This window comes from Aquila chrysaetos, chromosome 8 (genome assembly GCF_900496995.4).
Source record: "Aquila chrysaetos chrysaetos chromosome 8, bAquChr1.4, whole genome shotgun sequence".
NCBI classification, from domain to species: domain Eukaryota; kingdom Metazoa; phylum Chordata; class Aves; order Accipitriformes; family Accipitridae; genus Aquila; species Aquila chrysaetos.
Window position 1 is genome coordinate 34,339,098 of NC_044011.1, and position 23,443 is coordinate 34,362,540.

Below are 23,443 nucleotides of genomic sequence, written 5' to 3' on the forward strand. Positions count from 1 at the left end.
CTGGTGCAGTGCTATGTTTTGAGTTCAGTATGAGAAGAATGTTGATAACACTGATGTTTTCAGTTGTTGCTAAGTAATGTCTAGTCTAAAGTCAAGGATTTTTCAGCTTCTCATGCCCAGCCAGCGAGAAAGCTGGAGGGGCACAAGAAGTTGGGACAGGACACAGCCAGGGCAGCTGACCCAAACTGGCCAAAGGGATATTCCATACCAGGTGATGTCACATCTAGTATATAAACTGGGGGTGGGGGATCGCCGCTTGGGGATTAACTGGGCGTCGATCGGTGGGTGGTGAGCAATTGCACTGTGCATCGTTTGTATATTCCAATCCTTTTATTATTACTGCTGTCATTTTATTAGTGTTATCATTATCATTATTAGTTTCTTCTTTTCTGTTCTATTAAACTGTTCTTATCTCAACCCACGAGTTTTACTTCTTTTCCCGACTTTCTCCCCCATCCCACTTTGTTGGGGGGGAAGTGAGTGAGCAGCTGCGTGGTGCTTAGTTGCTGGCTGGGGTTAAACCACGACATGCTCATAGGCTTGAAGATAGTGACCTGCTTAGGTAAATGACTTGGGATCTCAGCAGTGACTCCAGAGGGCCAGCTTCTCTGTGCTTGTGCCGTCATCAGTTTCTGTGAACCCAGATAGAGTAGCCCTGTTGAATGGGGGATTTGGATGTGTGGAATGTCTTGCTGAGGAGAGCGGCTTCTCCTAGTGCTTTGTTTCAGAAAGACCTGCACAGAATAAACCTGCAGTGAGAGAGCCTGATGCTGTAGCCGGGCTTGGTCAAAACTCTTCCTGAAACCGATGGAGATGCTGCTTATGAGCTCAGGTGTGCAGCAAGGTGTCCCTGCTCTGTAACCGTTCGGTGAGGTGGGCACGGAAACTTTGTGGGTTCTGGGTCTATGAGAGCAACCTGTTTCTTCATGGCCTGTGGCTCATATTTCTGGCCCTGGGCTTGTCATTGTTTACTGTTAAGGTCAAGGAAAATTCCAAGCCCCCACCTTAACCAACTGTGCATGCTCCAGCTTAATGTGATTCCAGGTGGTAAAAACCATCACTGATAAACAGAAGTTTAAAACTAGTGAAAAGTGTTATGGAGAGCAATTCTCAGTAAAATCCTTTGTAACACAAAGTGATACTTAACCTTACGCTCCATGTTGAAATTCAAACGTCTCATCCCTTTCAAAGTGCCATCATTATGGTTGTTCTGATGCCAACGCACACATGGGACTCAATTCCACACAGTTTTGGGGGAAGAAAAAACCCAAGAAGATGAAAAGATTCTGAGAAACTGTTAGCAAAGATAACAATGACCAACACTCTGCCAGGTGTTTTCCTGTCCCTAGCTATCCTCGCTGCATCTATGGTAATCGAGTTGACCTATACACTCTACTGTAACGTGCCAGAGCAGTGTTTTGGATTGCGGGTTCAGTGAGCTCCTTTCCTTCTCGGCATGATGGTTGCTATAAAGGGGCCTGAGACGTGCAACCGGCAGCATATCGCGATGCAGCTGGTGTACAAAGCAGACACATTTTATGAGCTTTAGCTCCCTCCTGTTTGAGGCATTTATGTTCTCTTTATCTTACACGTTTAGGAGACTCTTTTGAGACAGATTTAAGTGACATTTCTTGTTCACGGTCTCTTATCGGTGTATGGGTACACATTGATGAGGAAATGTGGCATGTATACCCCATGAACTCTTCTGCATAGCTGTAGCTTTAACTTGGGTACCAATACATACGCTGCTCAGTATGGAGCTTCAGAAGAGCTAGAAGTACCAAAATCATACCCTAGATGTCAGTAAAAGAAAAAAACATTAAAACCGATTAAAAATCGTTTTATAAAGGTCTGTGAATCAAGCAATGGGTTAGCCAATTATTCATAAGATAATTCCCTATATGGACTGACAGTTTGAGTCCCAAGTTTCAGCTCAATCAAATTTACACAGCCCAAGTTATAACCTCTTCAAGATGGGGATTGTAACAGGAGTGCTGACAGACCTTAACTACTGTGCCTCTTTGTAACGAAAGCTCAACTATTTCACTCGTGTGGTGGCTGCTGGTGCTGCTATAATTAAGACTGTATAGATTTGCATTATAGGTCAAGTTCTGGGAGGTTTTACATGCACGTAGTTTAAATCATGTTGGCTTGAAACCTAGGATAGAAACTGTCAGGGACATGTTACAGGTTTACTTATAAAAAGATACATAAATATTAAACACAAAAAATGACAAATAGCCAAGTAAGTACTAGAGCAGTACAAACTAAAACTAGTTTGGCTGAAATCAAACATTTGATTAAAAATGAGATTTTACAGGCATTTACTAGTGCCTTCCTCTGCCTGCCCATGCACAAGCAAAACTGTTTGTATGCTTCAAAGGAGGGGTTTTGCCATTTGAAAGTCTGTTTCCTGAGCGCTTTGTGCCATTTGTTTTATAGTCATCCCCAGAAAGTCCAGTCAAGGTTCAGGGCTCCATCGTGCTGGATGCTGTGCAAGCAGAGGCAGGCTGAAATCCCAGACCTTGCTGAAACCCATGGAAAAAGTCTCCCCAAGTTCAGGGTTTTATGCTGGGTCCTGCCTAGGGCAAGCTGATAATGAAATCTTTCTGTCACCTGGCGCTCAGATGTTTGTGATCCTGCATGGACTCGCTGCTGTGCGCGCTAGTAAGTTCTTGCAGAATCGGAGTTTATTTTGAGCCTTTATTAAAAAGGGAAGGAAAAAAAAAAAGAGAGAAAAAAAAAGCAGCGTGCCCAAGTTTCTCATGCGGGAATACTAATGCACATACTATTTCTAGAACGTGCAAGTCCTCTGCTCATTCACGGGGAGTCAGCCTGGTATGATAAGAGTTCCACCCACGTTGCCTCCGCCTGATTGAGACTATCAAGACGGTGTCGGAAAGCACCCCGTGCGATCTGCCGTTATATAATGCAGCCCAGCTCCAGAGAACTGGCAGAATTTTGGAATTTGTATTTGGTCCTAATGTTCTGTACCGAGTTGGCAAGTGAGATTCCTGCTCTGAATGAATGACAGTTGGAGCTTTGAAGCAGGAACATTTGCCCACCAAAGTTGCCGAACTCACCCACTGCCAAGTCTGTCACTAAATTAGCAGATAGGCAGGGGCAGCAGTATGTGGTATGAACTGTCATGCTCCTTTGCACCTTCAGGTCCCAATCCTGTGCAGGAGGACCACGTGCCTGCCTGCGAGATGAGGAAGGCCACACTTCTCAATTTTAGGCAGTTTTATGTCCCTTTTTACAGCAACCTCTAAGCAACTCACAAGCTTGAATGGAGGGAGGATCACACCGTTTTTCAGAGAGCGAGCAGAGAGACAGATAGATACATTTTGGTAGATTTAAATGTTAAACTAATTTTTACAGTGTAAATGTTGTCAGCTGGGCACTCTGCCCTGCTGCTGCGGGTTACTACCCCTGCCCCGGGACGGCAGAGTGGGTTGGGTGCCCACCTCTGCCCTCAGCTGCTCCAGGTCATTAGCTGGTGTCTCAGGGCTCTGGTTCACATGGGACAGATTGAGGTGGGACAGCCACTCAGCTAACGAGGCAGACCCTTCTCCGAGGCTGGTCTCCCCTTGTAGGCAGCCTGAAAACTACAACAGCCCCGGTTTCAGTGCGTACCTCAGAGTTTGCCCGCACGTGGTGGAGATACGGGGCCACATTTCCTCCAGCTGACTTTGCTCTGGGACTGGGAGTCTGTAGCCAAAGAGCAGCTGATAAGATGGCTGGGGGTGACAGCAGCTCAAACCGCTGCAGCAGGATTGCGGGGCATCCTCCTCTGTGGCTTGGGCAAAGAAAGGTTGCAGAGGAGCAGAAGGCGACACGCAAGTTTGCGTGAACCCTCACAGCCTAACCGTTGGGTCATCTTCAGTGCTGGCCTGGGTTTATTTTCACCTGCCCTTCGAACCTCCCAGCATTTCTAGGTGTTAGCAGTCAGTATGTGAGCATTTCTAACTGTTTTTACCTGCCACGTTCACTAGGTTCATTAGTGTAACTGAGCAGAGTGACACCGCTGTGTAATAGGTACAGACAAGGCTGAAAACGCGCGGTGTGTCGGAGAGGTGCTGCGCTGGCGGTTGCGCTGGGAGCACGGAGTAGAGGGGGCGATGCGGGAGGAGCAGGGCCCGGGGTGCAGTGGGGCAACGGCGGGGCGCATTGCCCTCGCTCCCCGGCTCTCCCGAAGTGCTCTCGCCCCCCTCTGCGCCCCGGGCTGTGCTTCCTGGCCCTGCCTTTGCCACCGGCGCCGGGGCGAGCTCGGAGGCCGCCCCCCCCCCCCCCCCCCCCCCCCCCGGACAAGCCGGGGACGGTCCCCGTGGGGCTGACCCCGCCATCGCCAGCCTCTCTCCGGCAGCGCCGGGGGCCATCCAACCCCCCCCCCCCCCCCCCGCTTTCCCCAGGGTGTCCGGGCCGAGGCGTGCACCCGGCCGCTGGGGGGGGGACGGACCGGCGTTCAGCCCGGCGAGGCTCGGGGGCGGCGGGGCGCGGAGCCCTCCCCCCGCCCAGCGCGGAGCGGAGCGGGCACCTCGGGGCCGGCTGCAACGGGGCGGCCTTTCTGGGGCTAACGGGTCTCGGGGAGGGGGCGGATTAGCCCGGTCGTGCGGCCCGAGGTGGCCCCGTAAGCCTCCCCATCACGAAGGCAGCGCCCGGGCGCTGGGGCTGAGGCTGTAGCAAACTCCCTCGCAAGAGCTGTTTGTTGACCACATTCACGTTCAGAGCCCTGAAGCTAAAAGCACTTTACACCATAAAATAAAAGCACTGTCTTTTTTTCTAAAAGGTTACGTCTGGAGGCCACGCTGCTCATACTTCATACAGAAAACTACTGAAAGGGCTATGAAATCCTCTATGATTTACACTCCCTCTCAGTGCATTAGGATATAGATCTACTCGACTCTAAAAATACTGTGGAGTTTCTAACCGACGTGAATATATGTGCATTATTTCAGAAAGTCTGTTAGAAAACTTGTCAACACATTATAAAGCATAAACCAGGACTTGGCCATTAAATACCGAGATCAGAGACAGAATATATACTGCAGGAAGTACCGAGAAAAGTCCCTCCATTCAAAAAAGGTCTATTAGCTAAAAGTTTACACACAATATACACCAAAGGGTTTAGAGAGAGCCCGTGGACCGTAATTACAAGGCATAAATGGAATCAGTAAGGGCTTTACGGTCCCCAGCGCAGTTAACTGGGCTGCCAGAAAATAATTTTAATATTGTCATAATTTATTACCCACCGAAAGCCACATCAAGGATTGTAAATATAGTTACTTTGTGTCCACGACTGCTCGTTAAACAGCCTCGTTCCCTTCCCCTAAAAATACAATAAAATACAAACCCACCTGCATTATTAATCTGCGGTTATGCTGTGTTAAAAATGTCTTCTGACTCCTTTGCTTTCTTGAGGTTTGTTATCTCCCTCCAATCACATGACAATGCGAAGCGCTGGGGGGGGGGGAAACGACGGGGGGAGCACAGCACTATTGCAATCAAATGCCAATATTAATAATTGTCCAGCCAGGATGAAATATTGTTTTTATGGCAGCGAGTTTCCATTTAATTCGAGGCATTTTACGGTGCTGGAATTAAGGGCATGCTAATGGTAGGAACATCCTCGCTGCCATTCATGAAAGCATCTGTAAAATTAGCTCCTGACTGTAGGTTTTAAGATGCGGTCTGGGAAGTCACCTCCGGAATCTCAAACACGGTATGATAATAAAGCAGATTTAGTTGTAACTAAGTGCTTAATTTGCTATGATTTTTTAAAGCAAATCAATGAAACGCTGCCTGTTATTTATTGGGAATAACCACAGATAGGTATTCTGATGCAGGTTGGCTTCAGAGAGCGCGCAACTGCGTAATGAATTGTAATTCAGAGGACTGTTAACTGTGAACCACAGAACCTTTCAGGGGTAATAAAGTCATTACTTTTTACATTGCAGCCACCTTGAAAAGCTTTATATGTGCTATTATATATAAATCAAATCCCATATATATATATCTCCGGAACACAGACACACACATGCCAGTTTATATACGTTTCGCACGGGAACATATGTACGCCTGGGTACGGCAGCCAACCCCAAAAGGCGGCTTGAGCCCAGGAGCAGTTGGCTATTGTCACCTGCGGCGGGGTCCCCCCGGAAAATCACGCAGGACACGCATTTGCTTCCCCCCCCCTCCCGCCCCAGCAGCCTCGGGGGACACCCCCAGGTGCGGAGGTGACCGGCACAGCCCGGCTCGCCCGTGCCTATGTGTGAAGGAGGGGAGCGGCGGGGCTGACCGGCGGCGGGGGGAGGCGGCGGGCGGAGCCGGGGGCGGGGGGTGTGTGTGTGGCGGCGGGGGGGGGGGGGGGGAGAAGCTGCTGGCGGGAAGCTGAAACCGTCCCACGCCGAAGCGGCTCGCCCCGGCCTCTGACAGCTCCGCCGGCGGAGCGGCCGGGCTCGCCTCGCCAACAGGTCCCCGCCGGCCGCCCGCCGAGCCCCGGTCCCCGCCCACCCCCTCGGTTCCCCGGGCGGCGTCCGGGCGATCGCAGCTCGGCGCGTTAAAATCTTTCTTACGGCGGCGGGCAGCTCCTCGTCCCCCCCTTGCCTCCTCCCGTCCGGCTCGCTCTCTCCTCCCGCGGGGCCGCCCGGCGCCCGGTCTCTCCGCCGCCGTCCCGGGCACGGTTATCCCCCTCGCACTCCTTTCGCAGCCGCACTTTGCTCCAAACGCCCGTTCGCCTCCGGAGCTTATTTCTACTGCAACCTGATCCCTCCCCGTGCCGGCAGCGTCTGCGTCTCTCCCTGTGTTTTCGGCGAAGTTGCAGCCGCCGCTGCCGCATCCTCCCAACTCCAGCCACTTCTCGGTGCCTCCCGCCGCCTCGGCTCTCTCCCGCCCGCCCTCCCCCGGTACCAGCCCGCTGCCCGCGCCGCCCCGCCGCCGGCAGCCCCGCGTTTCGCTTTCGTTAAGAGACTGTCGCTGCGGGCAGGGCTCGGAGCGCCGCCGGGGGAGGGGGGCTCCGGGCTGGCGGGCGAGAGAAGCCCGCGGGGGAAGCTGCGAGGTCCCGCCGCCCCCCCTCTTCCCCCCTCCCCGCCCCACCGCCCCGCTCCTGCGGCTTCTCCTCGCGTGCTTGCCGCTTCCTCGCTCGCGAAACTCCGCTCGCTTCTCCCCCGGCCCGCCCCGGGGCAAGGAGCCCGGCTCGGCGGCGGGGCAAGGCCCGCCGCTCCCCGCCGAAGTTTCCCGCGGGCCACGGCCCGGGCCGAGCCCCCGCCGCCCCCCAGCTCCCCGCGGGGCCGCCGCCGCCGCCGTCCCCCGGGGACGGGCCGCAACTCCCGGGAGGAGGGGACTCCGCGGCTTCGGGGGGGGGGGGGGGGGCCGAGTGGGGAAGCCGGGAGCCGGATGGCCCCCCCCTGCTTTTTGGGTGGTCTCCGGTCGTACCTGGCCTCCCCCAGCTCTCCCACCTCCTCGGCACATCCCGAGGCTAGCCTGCCCCGCAGCCCTCTCTGCCCGTCTTTTGCTTCATTGATGTATTTGCTTTTCCAGCGGGGGTGTGCGTGCGTGTGCTGCCGCTGCCTGCCTGCCTGCTCGCGTTCTCCCGCTCCCTTTCCTCCCTTCTTTCTCCGCCCGTGCGTGTTTCATTTCCCCCCCTCGCCCCTCTCCCGGCTCCCCTCCCGCAGCCGCTCCTCCACGGCCACTTGCGGGTCCGGCCGCCGCCCCCTCCGCCCCCGGCCCCCCGGCTCCATTCGGCAGCGTGCGCCGGGCGGCCGGTGCACCCCCTCCCGCCGCGCCCCCTCCCCTCTCCCCCCTGCGATCACTGTCCATTGGCTTGTCCTGCTCTCTTTTTCATGTCCAGCCCCTGATGAGTGTCCATTGGTGTTGCCTTCGCCTTCCCTCCTCCCCTCTCCCCGGCTTGCCCTGCCCATGTTTTGTATGTCTCTGTCCATCCAGGCTCCTGACGTTCAAGTTCGCAGGGACGTCACGTCCGCACTTGAACTTGCAGCTCAGGGGGGCTTTTGCCATTTTTTTCATCTCTCTCTCTCCTTCTCTCTCTCCCTCTCTCTCCCTCTCCCTCTCTCTCTCTCTTTTTTTTTCCTTGCACAAAAAAAAAAAAAAAAAAGCCATGACTGCTATCCCACAATTCATCTTCCCTGCGCCATCTTTGTATTATTTCTAATTTATTTTGGATGTCAAAAGACATTGATGAAGATATTTTCTCTGGAGTCTCCTTCCTCTCTAACCCGTCTCTCCCGATGTGAACCGAGCGACTCACAAGCCACCGAAGCCACCAACCCACCATGTCGCGCCGCAAGCAAGGCAAACCCCAGCACTTAAGCAAACGGGAATTTTCACGTAAGTAACCCGGAGAGCAATTTATTTAATTTCCCCTTCACGGATTTAATTTTTAATTTGAGCGAGAGCAGGGGGGGGGGAAAAAAATAAAAGTGAGAGCGAGTGAGCGGGTCGGGGAAAAAATGAACTGAACGCCGGCTCGGGATTATCAGCATTCCGGTTAATTTCTCCCTCTCTAATTTAATCACCTTGATCACTTTTCTCCTCTTTCTCTCTTTGCCCCTCGCCCGCCAGCGCGCACTCCCTCTGCCCCCGCTCCGCTCCCTTCTCCCCACTCCTCTCGCCTCCCGCTTTGCCCGCTCTTTGGCGGCAAGAGCGGCGCCTCTCGCCCCGGCACCGGGAGAGGCGGCGAGCCGCCCCGTGCGGGCTAGGTGCGGGGCTGCCGGGGGCAGAACCGGCCGAAAGTGTAAAGAAATTCCGGCGGGAGCGGCGGGCTGGACGCCGGACACCTTGGCCGGCCGGGCGGGAGCTACGGGCGAGCGGAGCGGGGAGAAAGTCCGGCGGCCGGAGCCCCTCCGCTGCCGGCGGGCTCGCCCCTTCGCCTCGCCCGCCCCGCGGCACCCACTCGGGGGGGGGGGGGGGGGAGAGCCGAGCCGAGCCGAGCCGAGCCGGGCCGCCTCCCTTTTGTTTCCGCCGCGGGGTGCGGGCTGGCCGTCCCGCCGCCCGCCGCTCCCCGCCGCCCCGGGCCGGCGCCGTGCGGGGCTCCGCCGCCCCGACCTCGCCCCGCGCCCGCCCCGCCGCCGCTCCGGCTCGGGCTGGGGCGGGGGGCGGCACCGGGCGGGCGAGGGAGCCGAGGCGAGCCGCGCCGCGCCGGGAGGGATTCCCTCCTCGCCCTCGCTTCGCGTTCTCCCGCTCGCTTACTATTTTTTGGAAGATTTTCAAAAAAAAAAGTGGAAGTGGATTTTGATTGGGAAAAATCTCGTGTCTGAATGTTTACAAGCACCGCGTGTGCGGGGAGCCTCCTGCCAACAAACACAGGCGAGAGCGAGCCCGGGCTGAGCACACACACACACACGCACGCACACACACACACACATGCACACGCACACACACGCTCGCACACACACGCTCGCACACACTCGCACCCTCACACCCGCGAACGGCCCTTTCTCGCCGCCGCATTTCAACCCCAAACCAAATCCGCTCACCCCGGGAGAGAAAAAACAAACCCCCAGCCCCACCACACCGTTCGCAACAAAAACTCTCCGACTCCCTCCCTCCAGCCGCCACCACACACGCCAGGGCTAGATGCAAGATAAGCGGGAGCGCTCTTTGCACAACAAAAGGCAACTCGAGCTGGAAAGGTTTGGGGCGAGGGGGGTGGGAAGGAAGGGAGGAAAAAAAAAAGCCCCTTTTCCTCGGGGTGAGCTGGGGGGGAAGGGGAAATGCTGCATGCTTCTCCTCGCTCGTTGTTTTCCCCCCTTCTTTTTCTTTCTTTCTTTCCTTCTTTCTTTCTCTTTCTTTCTTTCTTTTCTTTCCTTCTCTCTCCCCCATTAGTCCCGGCGGGTTTTGTTCCCTCCCAGGGATGGCAGAAAACCCAGGGCGATTTCTTCCTGCCAACGATCCCCGGCTCCCTTTTCTCTTCGCAAAAAAACTTTACGCTGCCATTTCTCTCCCCCCACGGCTGCACAGACATTTCCAGCCAGGTTCGCACATGGAGCCCCTGAGCGAAACGCTGGCTCTTCGCAGGCAGCCACTCCGCTGCGGGCAGGGCCGGCCCGGGGAGCTCTGCCCTGCCCAAAGTTTTCCCTAAAACCCGGCGGCGGGGGGGAGGGAGGTCCAGGGGCTCAGTCCTCGCGCCCCCCCCCCCCCCCCCCCCGTCGTTTTCTCCCCCTTTCCCCGCCACTTCTCGGGGCTTTTTTTTTCTTTGAATTGCCCCGCGCTGCCTTGGGGTAGGGCTTGCAACATCAATGGCACGCTTATGGGGGGTGCGACCCCCCCTCCCGAAATGGGGTGCGGGGGGGGGGGGGGGCTGTCCTTTTCCCGCCCCGGGATGCCCGGTGGCCCCGGGAGTGGGGTGTGGGGAAGGGGGATCCGGGCGAGGGGGGGTGGCGGGCTCCGACTCGCCCGCGGGGGCAGCGGAGGCGGGCGGGATCCCCGCGGCTCCTTTTCGCCGAGATACCCGCGGGCCGGCGCGGAGTTTCCGCACGTGTGGGGCGGGAGCGGCGGCCGGGACGGACCCGGGGGGCTCCCTCCGGCGAGAGAGGGGAAAAGGGGGGGTGGGTGGGCCGGGAAATGCGGGGGGGGGGTGGTGGTGGTGGAAAGAGAGGCCGAGCTGGGGGACCGGAGAGCCGGGGGGATGCCGTGCCGGAGCCGGGGCCGGCGGAGGCGGCGGGCGGGCTGCCTGCCTGCCCGTTTCGGTCGCTAGGAGGCACAGCGAGATCAAACAACCGGGCAGCCCCGCGAACTTGAACCTGGCCGGCTCCTCCGCTGCCTCCCGGCCGGCGGGAGGGGGAGGGCGCCCAGCTCCCTCCCCTCAATCCCCCCCCCCCCTTCTTCTTTGTTCTTAATTTTGCGCGGAGTTTGCTTGCTCCGGGAGACAGCGGGTGATGCTCGTCTTCCTCCTCCCCGGGGTTTCCCCCCCCCCCCTCCCCCCCCCCCCGATGTGTTGGCCGTTCCCACTGTACCCCAAGTCCCCCGTCGTCCCCCCCTTCCTTGCACCGCACGATCCCAGGACACAAACTTGGGATTAAACAGCCCCTCTCCATCCTTCCCACGGCACGGTGCGGGGAAATGCCCCGGCAGCGCATCCGCGCTGCCGGGGCATTTCCCCGCACCGTGCCGTGGCACCCCCGCCCCCCCCCCCCCCCCCCCATCACCCCCGGTACCTCCTTTCTCCCGACACTCCAAAATCCATCCCGGTTTTGCCGGAGAGACGGTGCGCTTGTTTTGGTGTCTGGGAACAAGGGGGGAGTAGGAGGGCGATGGGGGGAAGCTGAAAAGACATGTTGGTGGAAGGGCAATTTGCATGAAAAATAGGGACGGATGATGAGGGACCCAGGCAGGGAATTTTGATTGCCCCAGAATTAAAAGACGCATCCTGCAAATCAGTGGCAAGACCAGGTGAATTGTATTCTGGCGTTTTCTTTGTGAACCCGGTATTTCGTGTTTTGTTTTAAAAGTAGCAGTAATAGTAAGGACGTATTTTTGCTGGCTCTGCCTCCATCAGGAGCCAAATGTTTTGCAGTGAACACGGTGCCAGCCGTATTTCATACATTAGTATATAATTCTTGTTAATTAGCAATAATTTACGTTAAGAGCATAGAAAATGTTGAGGTTACAGGTTTTATATCTGTACATTTGATCATCTTGTTATTTTCAAGAACTTTGCCTCCTATAAAATTAATTAGGTGAAATGTGGAGGTGTAATCAGCAACCTCTGAATTACCACTTCATTTCCTGGTTTTGATTGTAAATCAGCCCAGTCGGTACAGACTTTAGCAAAGTCTATTTTTGTTTAGCGCTACTTTCAACTGTCTGGTGTGGAAGCAGCGGGTTACCTTCCCCTGCTAAATAATACTGACAGCGTCAGAAAGAAATCAGGCCGCGGGAAAACATTATAATTGAGTAATGATTATGCAGAGCTCCTCGCTAAGCCAGTTGTAAGGGGAATACGGGTTATTTTGTGTCTTTTGCTGCGGAGAGTTGGTGAGCTAGAAGTTAGATTTGCAAAATACCTTTGTCTGCGGCGTGCAGCGAGCTACTGGTGGAATTAGTCCTGGAATAATTTACTCCCTCGGTCCGAACGCAAGGAACGGCTGGGGAGAAAAACGCCATGCCCGGCAATCCCGCAGAAACACCCTGCTCCTCGCCTGGCTTCCCGAGGAGTGTGAAATGCACGCTGTGTGTCTTATCTTGTCGGTCTGTAAGTTTAGAAGAAAACCCCAGCGATTAAGACATTGTTTTTATTAATATGAATGTAACCTTCATATTCCTGTGGTTGACCTTACGTTAAATTAGAAGTAGTACTAGAGGCAAGAAATGATGGACTGGATCCCAGTGTCCTAGTTGGAGCTGAGGTACGGCGAGGTAGTGTGCTCTTTCAATATTATTTTACGCAGCACAACTGGGAGCTACTCCAGATCTTCCTCCTCAATATTCAGCCTAGGTAGGGTTGAAATAAATTTAACCTGAGTTCACTGGATTTTTGCACTTTATCAAAATCAGTTCCAATATCGTGCAGTCAAATTAAAATCTATTTTTTGATTCTCTGTGGCTTTAAGTTCATTAAATGTGAAATTGGCAGCCAGCTAAAGAAGGTCAGGCTGATTAACTGTTTAGGAGTTGTATTCTGTCTCACTTGCGTTACCTGGCAGTGTTTTGAGGTGCGTTGTATTTGTAGTACCCTCTCCTCTTGCTCGCTGCTGTTAGCGTGCGTGTTGTATTGCGCAGACAGAGGAATACCAACACGCTGCTGGTATTTATTTATTTTTTTTTCCTCATGAAGGGCAATAGTGATGGAGACTGCACAGAGATTGCCAAGGTATTTCTTTGCAAACTTAACACACACAAAAAAAAAAGCCAACAGAAAAGAGCTGCGTCTGTCTCGTTAGAGCATCCACTGACAATTCTGTGAGCAGAAATAGCCTCATAATGAAGCTTTTTGGAGCTCATTCAGAAAATTTGTCAACTTGGACAACGTTAGGCAAGGTATTTTGAGTTTAAAGAATGCACTTCTCACTGTTGCAAGGAAACAGTGGCAGTCGCTTGGCCACGCTGGTTTTTAGATGCTGAGGGCCACCAGTCCTAACACGTTCGAGATAATTTAGGCATTCCTTTATTTCAGGATACAAAAGGAAAAATGACTAATTGCCTTGTTTCCTTAAGTACTAAAAAATATCCCATCTAGCTAATATCTCTGGGTGGACTCGGTCGTGAATTTGGTATTTATTTGAATCCTGAGGAGTAGCTGAAAATTGAGAGGTGCCTCCCCCCGCCCCGCAGGCATTGCTGCTGCACTTGCTTTTTATAATTTCGGTTTCTGCCATTTATTTATTTATTTGTCTTGTCCCCTCCCTCCCCCACGAATAACTCCCGGCTTTTGAATTTTTAAATTAGAAGCCGCAAACGGGCTGATAGGGATAGCAACACAAATACATACGTATACATATACACGTGCGTTATAAGGGCTATATGTGCCCCGTGTGTTGGTGCCTGGGTGTGTGTGGCCACGCGGTCTGGCTCTCCCTCTCTTTTCTTTTGCACACACACACACACACTACCTGCACGGCCTCTATAGGGGATATGCAATACCTATATGTTGCAACATCTTTTGTCTGCACTCGCACCCGCGTAGTTCAGGCTTCTGAATTTTAGAAAGTAGGTCTGGCTGGTGGAAAATACACACCCATGTGTGTGTGAGAGTATGTGCAGTGCTTTTAGCCTTGAATTCATATACATAAATAATACATCTGGCAAGAAAACACCGTATTCGCTTCTCTTCGTAGTACCACAAGAGTTTTGCAGTGGATTCTTTTCAGCCTGTTCATTTAATTTTAGCACCGAATTGTTCAATCGAGTCAGAAATTTGTCCTCATGTAGGAACACAGACAGTTGCAGTGCTTGCTCTCCGAGTTCTGCATGCTACAGCTGCTTCTGCAAAATCTCTTCCCTGTAACTGATGAATTCATCTCCTCGCTGCCGTGCGAATAGCCGTGTTGCATGGGTTTAGTTGGGGGGGAGCAGGCGGACGTTGTGAACAGGGTGTAATATTCATGAAGAGGGGGCTCGGCGCATTCCTCCCCCCGCGCCCGGTGCCTTTCCCGAGAGCTCTAATGATTCTCCTTTTGTTTCTCAAACTGCAGCCGAACCTCTTGAAGCCATTCTCACTGATGACGAACCTGAACATGGCACATTGGGAGCTCCGGAAGGGGACCACGACCTCCTCACTTGTGGCCAGTGTCAGATGAACTTCCCGTTGGGGGACATTCTTATTTTTATTGAGCACAAACGGAAACAATGCAATGGCAGTCTCTGCTTAGAGAAGGCTGTGGATAAGCCACCTTCACCCTCACCAAGTGAGCTGAAAAAAGCATCCAATCCTGTGGAGGTTGGCATCCAGGTTACGCCAGAGGATGACGATTGTTTATCAACGTCATCTAGAGGAATTTGCCCTAAACAGGAACATATAGCAGGTAAATTAAAGCAAGGAGAAGTGTTTGCGAGTTTATTTCCGTTTCAGTTGCAACGTAGCATGTTCGCAGTTGTAAACTGCCGTGTCTGGCTCTCTGTTCTGCTCGCCGTGACGGCCGACGTGTTAAATACCCTGCCTTTGGTTAGTGGTGAGCGCACGACCGGTATTTCCTAGTGCCTGTGCAGAGGCAGGATCAACAGGCACGTGCCGTGCCAGCCGGTATTTCTAATGGTATTGTTTGAGGCTGCTCTCGTGATTTGCCTGCATTGTAGTCACCGTCTCCCGGTGTCTCGCCTGCCGTAGCGCTGCAGGAGGAGATTTCAGAGCCTGCCGCGCGATAAAGCGAGGAGCTTTTGAGTCTTTGGCAAAGTCAGGGGTGAAAGAGTTAACCGAGCATCAGCCAGCCTTGGTTCCATATTGGCTGTCAGCGTATGGACTGTAATTAAACACAGCCCCATGGCAAAGTGACACCACCGACCTTGACTTTAAGATGCCATTTTCGACTGGCCAGGCCAGAGTAGAGAGGGCAGTTGCTGAAGCGCACAGACATGCTTATTCGAAAAGTTTAAGGGCATGTTGGAAATTTCAAAAGGTTGGTTTGACAGGAAAGGCCGCTCTCTGCAGCCTGCCTCCTCAGCCAAATGATAAATGCTTCGCTGTGCTCTCTCTTGTCTCTGATGTGGTTTTGACAGATGTATCTTGATTTTGTTTGCGGTTTACACAGCCACATGTCAGCCGTACAAATGTCCAAGGCAGAGTTTTGTTTTGTACAACAAAAAATATGAAATGTAATTTTTAAAAAAAAGGGGTAAATAATTCCATTTCTTAGCATAATTAATATATATATATATGTATATATATATTTAAAACCAGAAAGCCATTTGCCGTGGAGATATTTTCACAAATGAGGTTAAAAAAATAAGAGTGTACTACATGAAAGAAAATCCCAGAGCCCTGGGAGTGTAACAAGGCACGCTCTGCTTTTAAAATCCTGCTAGTAAACAAAAGTACTACCCATTTGCAGCGAGCGTTGCAAATCACTTCAAATCGCGCCAATAGTACCGGTCGAAAAAGGCTGAGACCCGCAGCAGTCATCAACACGCAAACCAAATGCCTGAATGAACCCGTTTCAAAACCCCCCCTCCCAAGCGATCGGTTTGGGATGGTGGCAACTGCGTACCGGGTATACGTCTCTTCGGGGAGCCCACAGGACCGCTCAGGGTTGTCAGAGGCGCAGTACATCATCACATGATGTGCTGGAGCTTGTCTTGGGCTTGCTTTGGCCACAAAGTTAAACCATAATAGGGCAGTAGGCGCTGGGAGGTTCAGCGTGATGCTCCCACAGCCTCCCTGGCCTCCAAACCGGCCGACAAATCACACTGGAGAGCTGTAGTTTTGAAGGTTTTGTGGTGGCAGCAAATATGTGTCGGTGCGTGCGTGTCTGTGCACGTGTATGTATGCAAAGCCATGTGCGTACACACGCATACGTCATGTGAATGAGTATATGCTATTTCTGCAGAGTAATAGGTATTACTTTGAATACGTGTATGTATGTATGTTTAAGAAGGAACAGAGGCTCAGCCACTGGTACGCTACATTTTGAATGAAACTTAAAAACCCCGGTAATTCTGCATATTGCAATTCCCAGCCACGGATGTTAAAGGTAGTTTTTTTTTTATCCCCAGAGTGGTAAAGGGCAGTGCCCATTTCCATGTGCTGCCTGCAATCTGATGGAAAACGAGCAGAAGCGTAGGGCATGATTAATGAAGCGGGAGCCTGGCGGAAGGGATTTGTAGTCTTCCGAGCTCTGGAGCCATACTAAATCACCAAATATGGAGGAGCAGCGGTATGATGTAACGCTGTATTTACGTACGGTGCCGCTCTGTTGAAAAGACAAAACACAGTGTCTGTCAAGCAAGAATTAAACCTGCTGTCCTTGCTGTGGTCCCAAATAGGTCCCTCGGCTGGCGGGACAGCCGCGCCAGGGAGTTCTGCATGAGGGGAAACTCCTCAGCTGAGGGTTTTGCTCTGGCACTCGTTCGGCACGGGAGACGTGGCGAGCCAAATCACGCTTACACGTGGCGCGGGTGACGCGAAGCGAGCAGGATTTGGCCTCACGAGACGTCACGGGGCCGTTAATTCAGAAAAGGCTGTGGTTTTAACTGACTTTAAATGGTTAGGTGAGCACAGGGCAATGGATAAGAAGTGCACATCAGCAGGGGCCTGATCCTGCTCTCTCTTACGTGTAGGGATCGCCTTTGCTCTGCAGGTGGGCCCGGCTGGGAGCGGGCTTGGTGCCATGCAGGAGGGTCTGCGGTGCAAGCCACAAGTGCTGCTGTGAGTGGAGACAGCCGCAGTTGTCCTGAGTTTCCTGCGCGGTGGGGCCCAGCCGTGCCTGTGGACGGAAGGTCCAAGAGCGCAGGTCTTCTCCTGCGCCAACCCGGCCGGGTCGGAGCCGAGAGGCGCTGGGATCCCCTGGTTGTTCCCGGTGGTGGGAAATGCCGCCGGGCTGTGGGAGGGGGGGGAAGGAACACCAGGAGTTACGGGGTCTTGCACCGTCCCTCCTCTTCGTGTTTTCATCTCCCCTCTCACTTGGATGAGTTTAGCTTCCTCGTATCATAAAGAAGCATGGCAATAGCTGGAGCGACCCATTGCTTGTAGCCAGGAGTTTGTGCGGTCTGGCAGTAAAATTACCAGTGAGGGTCTTGGAGTGAGTTGTGGAGTTCAGGTTTCTGGAAGACCCCTGCAGTGAACCTCAGGCTCTTCCAATTCTGGTATTTTATATCTGGTTTCTGTGCAAGAATGCAAAATGCAAAAAGATACGAGTGTGTAATTACAAAAAGAAAAAAGGACAGAAGCTGCCTTTAGAAAAATATACAGGAGTTGAGGGAACTGATTGTTTCTGGTAAGAGACCAGAAAATACAGATTTAGTAGCAATGTAAAAATGTCCCCAATTAGTTGTTAGGCTGAAAGAGGTATTACGGGTTAGCACTGGATACAGAGGGTGCTATAGGTTAGCACTGGGTGCAGTATGTGCTCTGTCTGCAGTTTTGTAGTCAGTAAGTTGGTGTGTTACAGTGAAAGATTGTCTTAAGATAAGTAATGGTTAAGGGTCTGCTCATCTAAAGACAAGGAAGGAGGCAGCCAGTTATTCAGATGCAGGGAGAAATGATGTCTATTTTAACCGTCGATAGGCTGTTCTTTATCCTCACCGTTTTCCAGGAGACGGGGATGATTACAACAGCTTATATGTTATGTGTGCAACCTGTGCAGTAGCTGTGAGATCCATATAGGTGCAGGCATGCGTACCTGTCTCTTCCGTGTGGGTGTCTGCCTGCATGTAGCTTTGACTTGCTATAAAATTTTGAGTGATGCTGATCCAGCGCTATAGCTGAAATGTCATAAATTTAACTGAAAATTAATAGGATATGTTGTGTGGGTCCAATGAGGCAGCTTTCATCAATATGTATGTCAAAGCCTCACCACCAGATACCGGCAGCTCGTGATTTGCAGTGAGTGCTACGGCAGGGCTTTAGTTATCCGCTCTCATATTTTACAATAGGGGGAAATATTAACTGAAGTATCTAGAGATCAGTGAATGTAAAATTGCTGTTCACTTATTGAAAAGGCTGAAGAAATATTTATCGTCCACTGGTGTCAGGTTTTAGCGGTTTGTTTGTTGAATGTATAAATCTGAGGGAATTAATGAAAGGTTGTTTTTTGGGTGAGGAAGGATCTTAAATGTTACTTGGATTCAGTTGGAGGAACACTTTGGAGTGCTGCTGCATATTCCCCTTTATAATGCCGAGAGTGCATCTGCAGATGCCGTATTTACTGTACAAAGAGGGGAGGAGGAGGGGAGGTCATTTTTACTGCTTGAATCCTTTATTCTCAAGCTGCTTGTGGCATTCAAATAAAATATGTGGAAAAATAACCTCTAAGAAAAATCTCTGTCTGCAGTAATCGGGGGAAGGTGGACATAATTTGGTACTAAATTTTGGACCAAGTACATTTGATTATTACAGCTGTCATTACACCACAGAAATTTTCTGGGGCTGTTAATAGTAGTTGCTATTATAATTCTGTAGGTTGTAAATTGCAATTCCTTATTGTTTTGTTTTGTTCCAGAGACAAAAAATTACTGACGCCTGCATTGAATAGTTAGCATTGCATCTGGACAAAAAGATGAAAGCTTAAAAAAATGGGGGGTAAGAAATACGGAAATATTTTGAAGTCAAATTCTGTCTGCTTTCCCCATACAAAGAATCAGAGAGCACAGGCTGGGTAAAACACGTCGCAGGCGGGAAAAATAGTGAGGGTGCTACCCAAAGGCTCCCGCTCCTGAGATTTGGAGCCCTGCGTACAAGCTGTATTTGTAAATAAGACAGAGAAAGGTTGTGAACCGGCAGCTTGGCTGTTTTGTCAAAGTACAATGTCAGAGAAACTCTTTCTAAGACAAATTGTAAATAGAAGTGTCACAATGATTGCATGATTGAGCTCCAGAAGTGTCTTGCAATTGTTGGCATTGTCAGAAGACTTTTGAAAGCTTAATTAAAGGCGGTGGCCTGTGCGGCTGTGAAATTTACTTGGGGGGGGGGGAATGTAAAAAATGTAGGGGATCAAAAAGTTGCTCCAGCGCTCCTCGTGCAGGGATACAGGGAAGAGTCAATAGTTTCTCAGCTTACCCCATTGCCTTTTATAAATAACATTTTTTGAAGAAGCAAACACGTGACACTGATATCATCCTTTGTACGAGGTAAAGCTTGTGTTAGTTTTCCTATTCCCTGCTGTTACAGACAGTTAATGTAAAAATGGCTCTTTATTGGAAACACAAATACGAGTTCACTCAAAGCACAGAAGCAGGGTGGAAAGTTTTCCTCTGCCTCGGCATGATCCTTCCAGGAGAGCATCAGTGTCATGGTGCCCTGAATCTTTTGGGTTTTTTGTTTCCTGCAAATTAGATCTTCTGGTTTCAAGGATGAGAAATATGTTTTGCATTCTTTCTCCTGTTGTATGGGATATCTAGTTGTGGAGCTCACCATGGGCTGAAGCATCGCTGCATCCAAAATGCTTGCGGTTGAAGAGGCAGCCTGGCACGCATTAAACTTCGTATAGATCTGAAAAGGTGCACGTTAGCATCACGTGCTGAAAGCTTTGAAAATAATGCGCGTAATAAATGTAAGGCTCTGTGCAGCAAGTCCCAACAACAAATGCCAGGTGATGGAAACTGAGGCAGGGAGTAAATTAAACACCTTCTAATTAGCCTGGTGGGAGAACTAAAGACTTCCCTAAACATTCTTATAATTTGGTAATGCCTCTTTTACAGAGGAGGAGGCCTATTAGCATCACCCCGTTTTGTATATGCAACCCTCAGCCCACGAGCTCTTTCTTATTTCATTCAAATAATAAAGACAATTAAAGAGGCTTGCGAGGCAATGTCAGGCAATGGGAGTTCAGCCTCCAGTTGTTTGCCTGCACGCATCCTCATTACGGAAATTTTTTTGGACAAAATTCCCTTCAAGCTTCGGTCTGTTTTTATATCCAATAGTACCAGCTTTGTGCAATAAAAGGCGTTTAGCATCAAGCTGGACATGGGTTGGCGCGTTGCCACTTGGGGTTTTTTTTTTGTTGTTCTTGTTTTTTGGGTTTTTGTTTTGTTTTTTTAAGCTGATCGCTGAGGTTCTCTCGTTACCTTTCTGCTTGTTGTGATTTTGTTTGGATCGTGGTGGTGCCAGCAATATCGCCAGTCCAAGGAGGTCGTCTTCTCAGCCTGGTAGGCATCTGAACGCAGCTTCCATCCGGGAGGGCTCTATTTTATGTGTCAGCTTCTGGGATATTGCACGAGTTCATGAAATACACCGAGCTCACGTATTTTAATAGATTAAGACCTATATATATATATATAGGTCTATTTTATATATATATATATATTCATACTGGTAGCATGGCCCTAAAATTAACCATCGGTTGTTTCATTTTTTTTTTTTTTCCCCTGGGCTAATGAACATATTTTCTTTCACTTTGTACAAATGCAGTAGCTCCAGCCTGCCTCCTGGTAACGTTGGGCTTAGCAGGTTTGGGCCCACAATGGTTGTTACCAGGACATGGATCGCTGTGATTTATTACATACTTTTAAAAATAACAGGCACGTTAATGGACCCACAGACCTGTGGTTGGGATGATCTGTTTTCCATTTCATAACGAATTTCCATGAAACTCGGTTTGTTCTTTAGGACCCCCACCCTGGGTGTGCTTTGCCCCGCCGGACACGGACCGAACAAGCACCTGCGCACTTAAATGCTTGCAGGAGCTGGACCGGAGACTGCAGACCCTCATGGACAGGCAGACCAAGCGCTCACATTATTCAAACTCTCCTGTGTTAATGCCAAACCCATTTTGAAGCCCATGAACATGCTCCCCGTCTTCCTAATCGGGTTTAGTATGCAACGCATCCTGCGTGGGGTTCAGCGAGTTTGTTTCCCAACCTTTATTGGCCAGCTGCACTCGCTGTGCATCTTTAAAATATTTCAGCGAGGTTTTTCGCTCTTCTGCAAGGGCTGGTGATTTGGTGGCTGCTCCCCGGCTCATTCTTCATTCGGAGGTGGCATTGCCTCGGGTTGGCAAGGGAAAGGTTTGCGGTGTGGGGTGTGGTGAGGTCAGCCCCGATCCCAGCAGGGAATTTGTGTTCTTCATTTGCCTTTACAATCGGAGCACAGCTACTGTACCTTGGAGCAGCTCTCAGGTGTGAGCTCAGATGGGCGCATGTAAATGTCCTGTCAGATGCAACACAGGAATATTAATGTTTCCTCACCAGCACGCTATAATAAAGCTGTACACAGCCAGCTTAATATGCAGCCGGGCTGGGGAATTGTATAAAACTTCGATAGCCTAGTGTGAATGACAGCGGTGGAAAAAAATATTCAATGTGCCACAGTTTGCATTCTTGTTTGCCTTTGATCTAAAGCAAAATGAAAACATCCACTTCTTTCCTTCCTCGTTTTCATATAGGTGTTCTTCCTCTGCAAAATTGGCTAGTAAGTAAGGAAAGAAAACGAAGTATGAGGCACTGCAGAATTATTTGAAGCACATTAACGCCAGGTCACTGGGGATGTAATTTTTCCAAGTATTAGCAAACATTTATTTTTAATACTTGGGATCGTTTGCTTTTCATTCTTTTTTAGTATCTGGGTCTGGTTGAAACAAAGAAAAGAGAGTCACCACAAACAGGGGCTGGAGCCCCCTTTGCCTCCCAGGCTGCAGGCACAGCCCAGGCTGTACATCCTCTTCACAGAGGTTTCATTTGCATCTTCTTCTGGGTTCAAATCTTCAGCTCCATCCAAAGGTGTCTGTTTTTCAGCGCAGCTACGTTAGAGGATTTTTAATAATGTGCTCATTTAACTGAATCAACAGCTGTCAGGAGCGGTTGTAGTAAATCCACAAAATGCACAAAGAAAAATACATACGTTTCCTGAAACAAAACACTTGAAACAAATTGGCTGCCAAAAAAAGCTGCTGAATTCTGGGTTTGCAGACAGTGCACCAAAGTGTTTCTTCTCTCTGCTCTCCCCGGAGACCTCTCCCCCCTTGCCTGCTGCAATTCTGCTGGAACTTTTTACCTGAACAGGTTGCTGCTAAAAACCCCCACCACTTTCCCCTATTTGCTGGGTATGGAGCTCAGCTCGAGCTTCGACTTTTGTGTTTCACACTAAACAGCTAAAACACCCAAGACTGGAGCAAGAAGCAAAAACTAAATAACTGCATTACCGTCAAGGAAATGAGGCTTAATATCCCTGTGCAATAGCTGTCGAGGAGAAGCAGTGCGTCAGCTCTGCCCTTCCAGGTAGGCGTTGTCAGGGTGGTATTGAGGTCTGAAGCAGCTTCGGAGGGTGCTGAATTCGCAGCGGAGCCGGTGCACTGGTGGAGGGAGACCTGGGAAGCTTTGGTCAGTCAAAACCAAGGACTTTCTGCTTCCATCCTCCCCCTGCTTTGCATAAGTGCTGAACAATTACACCTACAATTTGATCTCGGCTTCAGATAGGAAAACCTCTGCCTAAATAAACAATGGAATTACTGCTGAACAATAAAGGCTTAAAAAGAGCCCTGCCTTCAGTGGTGTTATTATTGTTGTGGATATTATTATTATTGTTATTATTATTATTGTTGTTATTACTGCTATTACTGCAACTATTACCTTTTAAAAATAAACACGCATTATAGTTCCTTGCTCCTTAGGAAGCAAGGAGTTTAATTTTGCATTCATTGCTTGCTTAATTGATTTAACAGACAGTGAAATATAAAATGCAAAAATAAAAATGTCGTCCCCGTCCCCCCCCAGATTCACAGCAATTAATTTGTCACCCGGCGTTACTTTGCTACAGCATCACAGCTGTTTTTCTTTGGACATTGCATGAATCATCTGGGTTTCGTTGCATTTTAGGTGCTGAGTTTATTCTTTCTGGAATAAGAGAATATATCAGCAAAACTGTCTTGCTTCGGCCAGGGCATCTTAAGTGCATGGAGCATTTACTGCGTGAGGGTGGCCAGGGGCTTTTCCCCGTGTTTTCTGTTATCGATGCTGATTTTCATGTTTAGGAAATAGTGGTTGTGCAAAGGCAATGAGTAGTTGGGGAGCCTTGTTCTCTTTGAGGAGGTAAAACACAGTGGGATGCATTTGGACAAAGAGAGTAATACCTCCCGAAAGATTATTTAGAGGCTGTATTATTTTGTAATAAACTATAAACTGTCCTGTGTTAAATTTCTGTTACGTTAGAAAAAATCAATAAGGAAAAATTAAATTCTGGTAAAGATACTCTTGGATCTTTGAAAACAACTGCTGTCCTTTTAACTAAAACATTTGAGGAGCTTCAAAGAGTATGTATTTCTTCTGATCTTAGAGCTGTGTGACTGGTAGCAGGGAAAAAAAAATCTTATTCTACATACAAGTGGATTGCTTAACAAGTCAG

The 23,443-nt window shown here is 50.5% G+C and overlaps 1 protein-coding gene across 9 annotated transcripts in view; it reads left to right on the plus strand.

Moving 5' to 3' along the window:
- BCL11A (BAF chromatin remodeling complex subunit BCL11A) overlaps positions 1-23,443 on the plus strand; it is a 159,922-nt gene that overhangs the window by 72,545 nt on the left and 63,934 nt on the right. For 4 of the 9 annotated variants that reach the window (XM_030022186.2, XM_030022183.2, XM_030022184.2 and 1 more), the window contains one exon: positions 14,151-14,480. In XM_030022186.2, coding sequence (XP_029878046.1) covers positions 14,252-14,480 — 229 coding nt within the window. In that variant the 5' untranslated portion in view covers positions 14,151-14,251. Of the gene's footprint in view, positions 1-8,114; positions 8,347-11,228; positions 11,410-12,875; positions 12,997-14,150; positions 14,481-23,443 lie in introns of those variants that run through there. The other 5 variants (XM_030022182.2, XM_030022190.2, XM_030022180.2 and 2 more) reach the window with 3 other exon arrangements.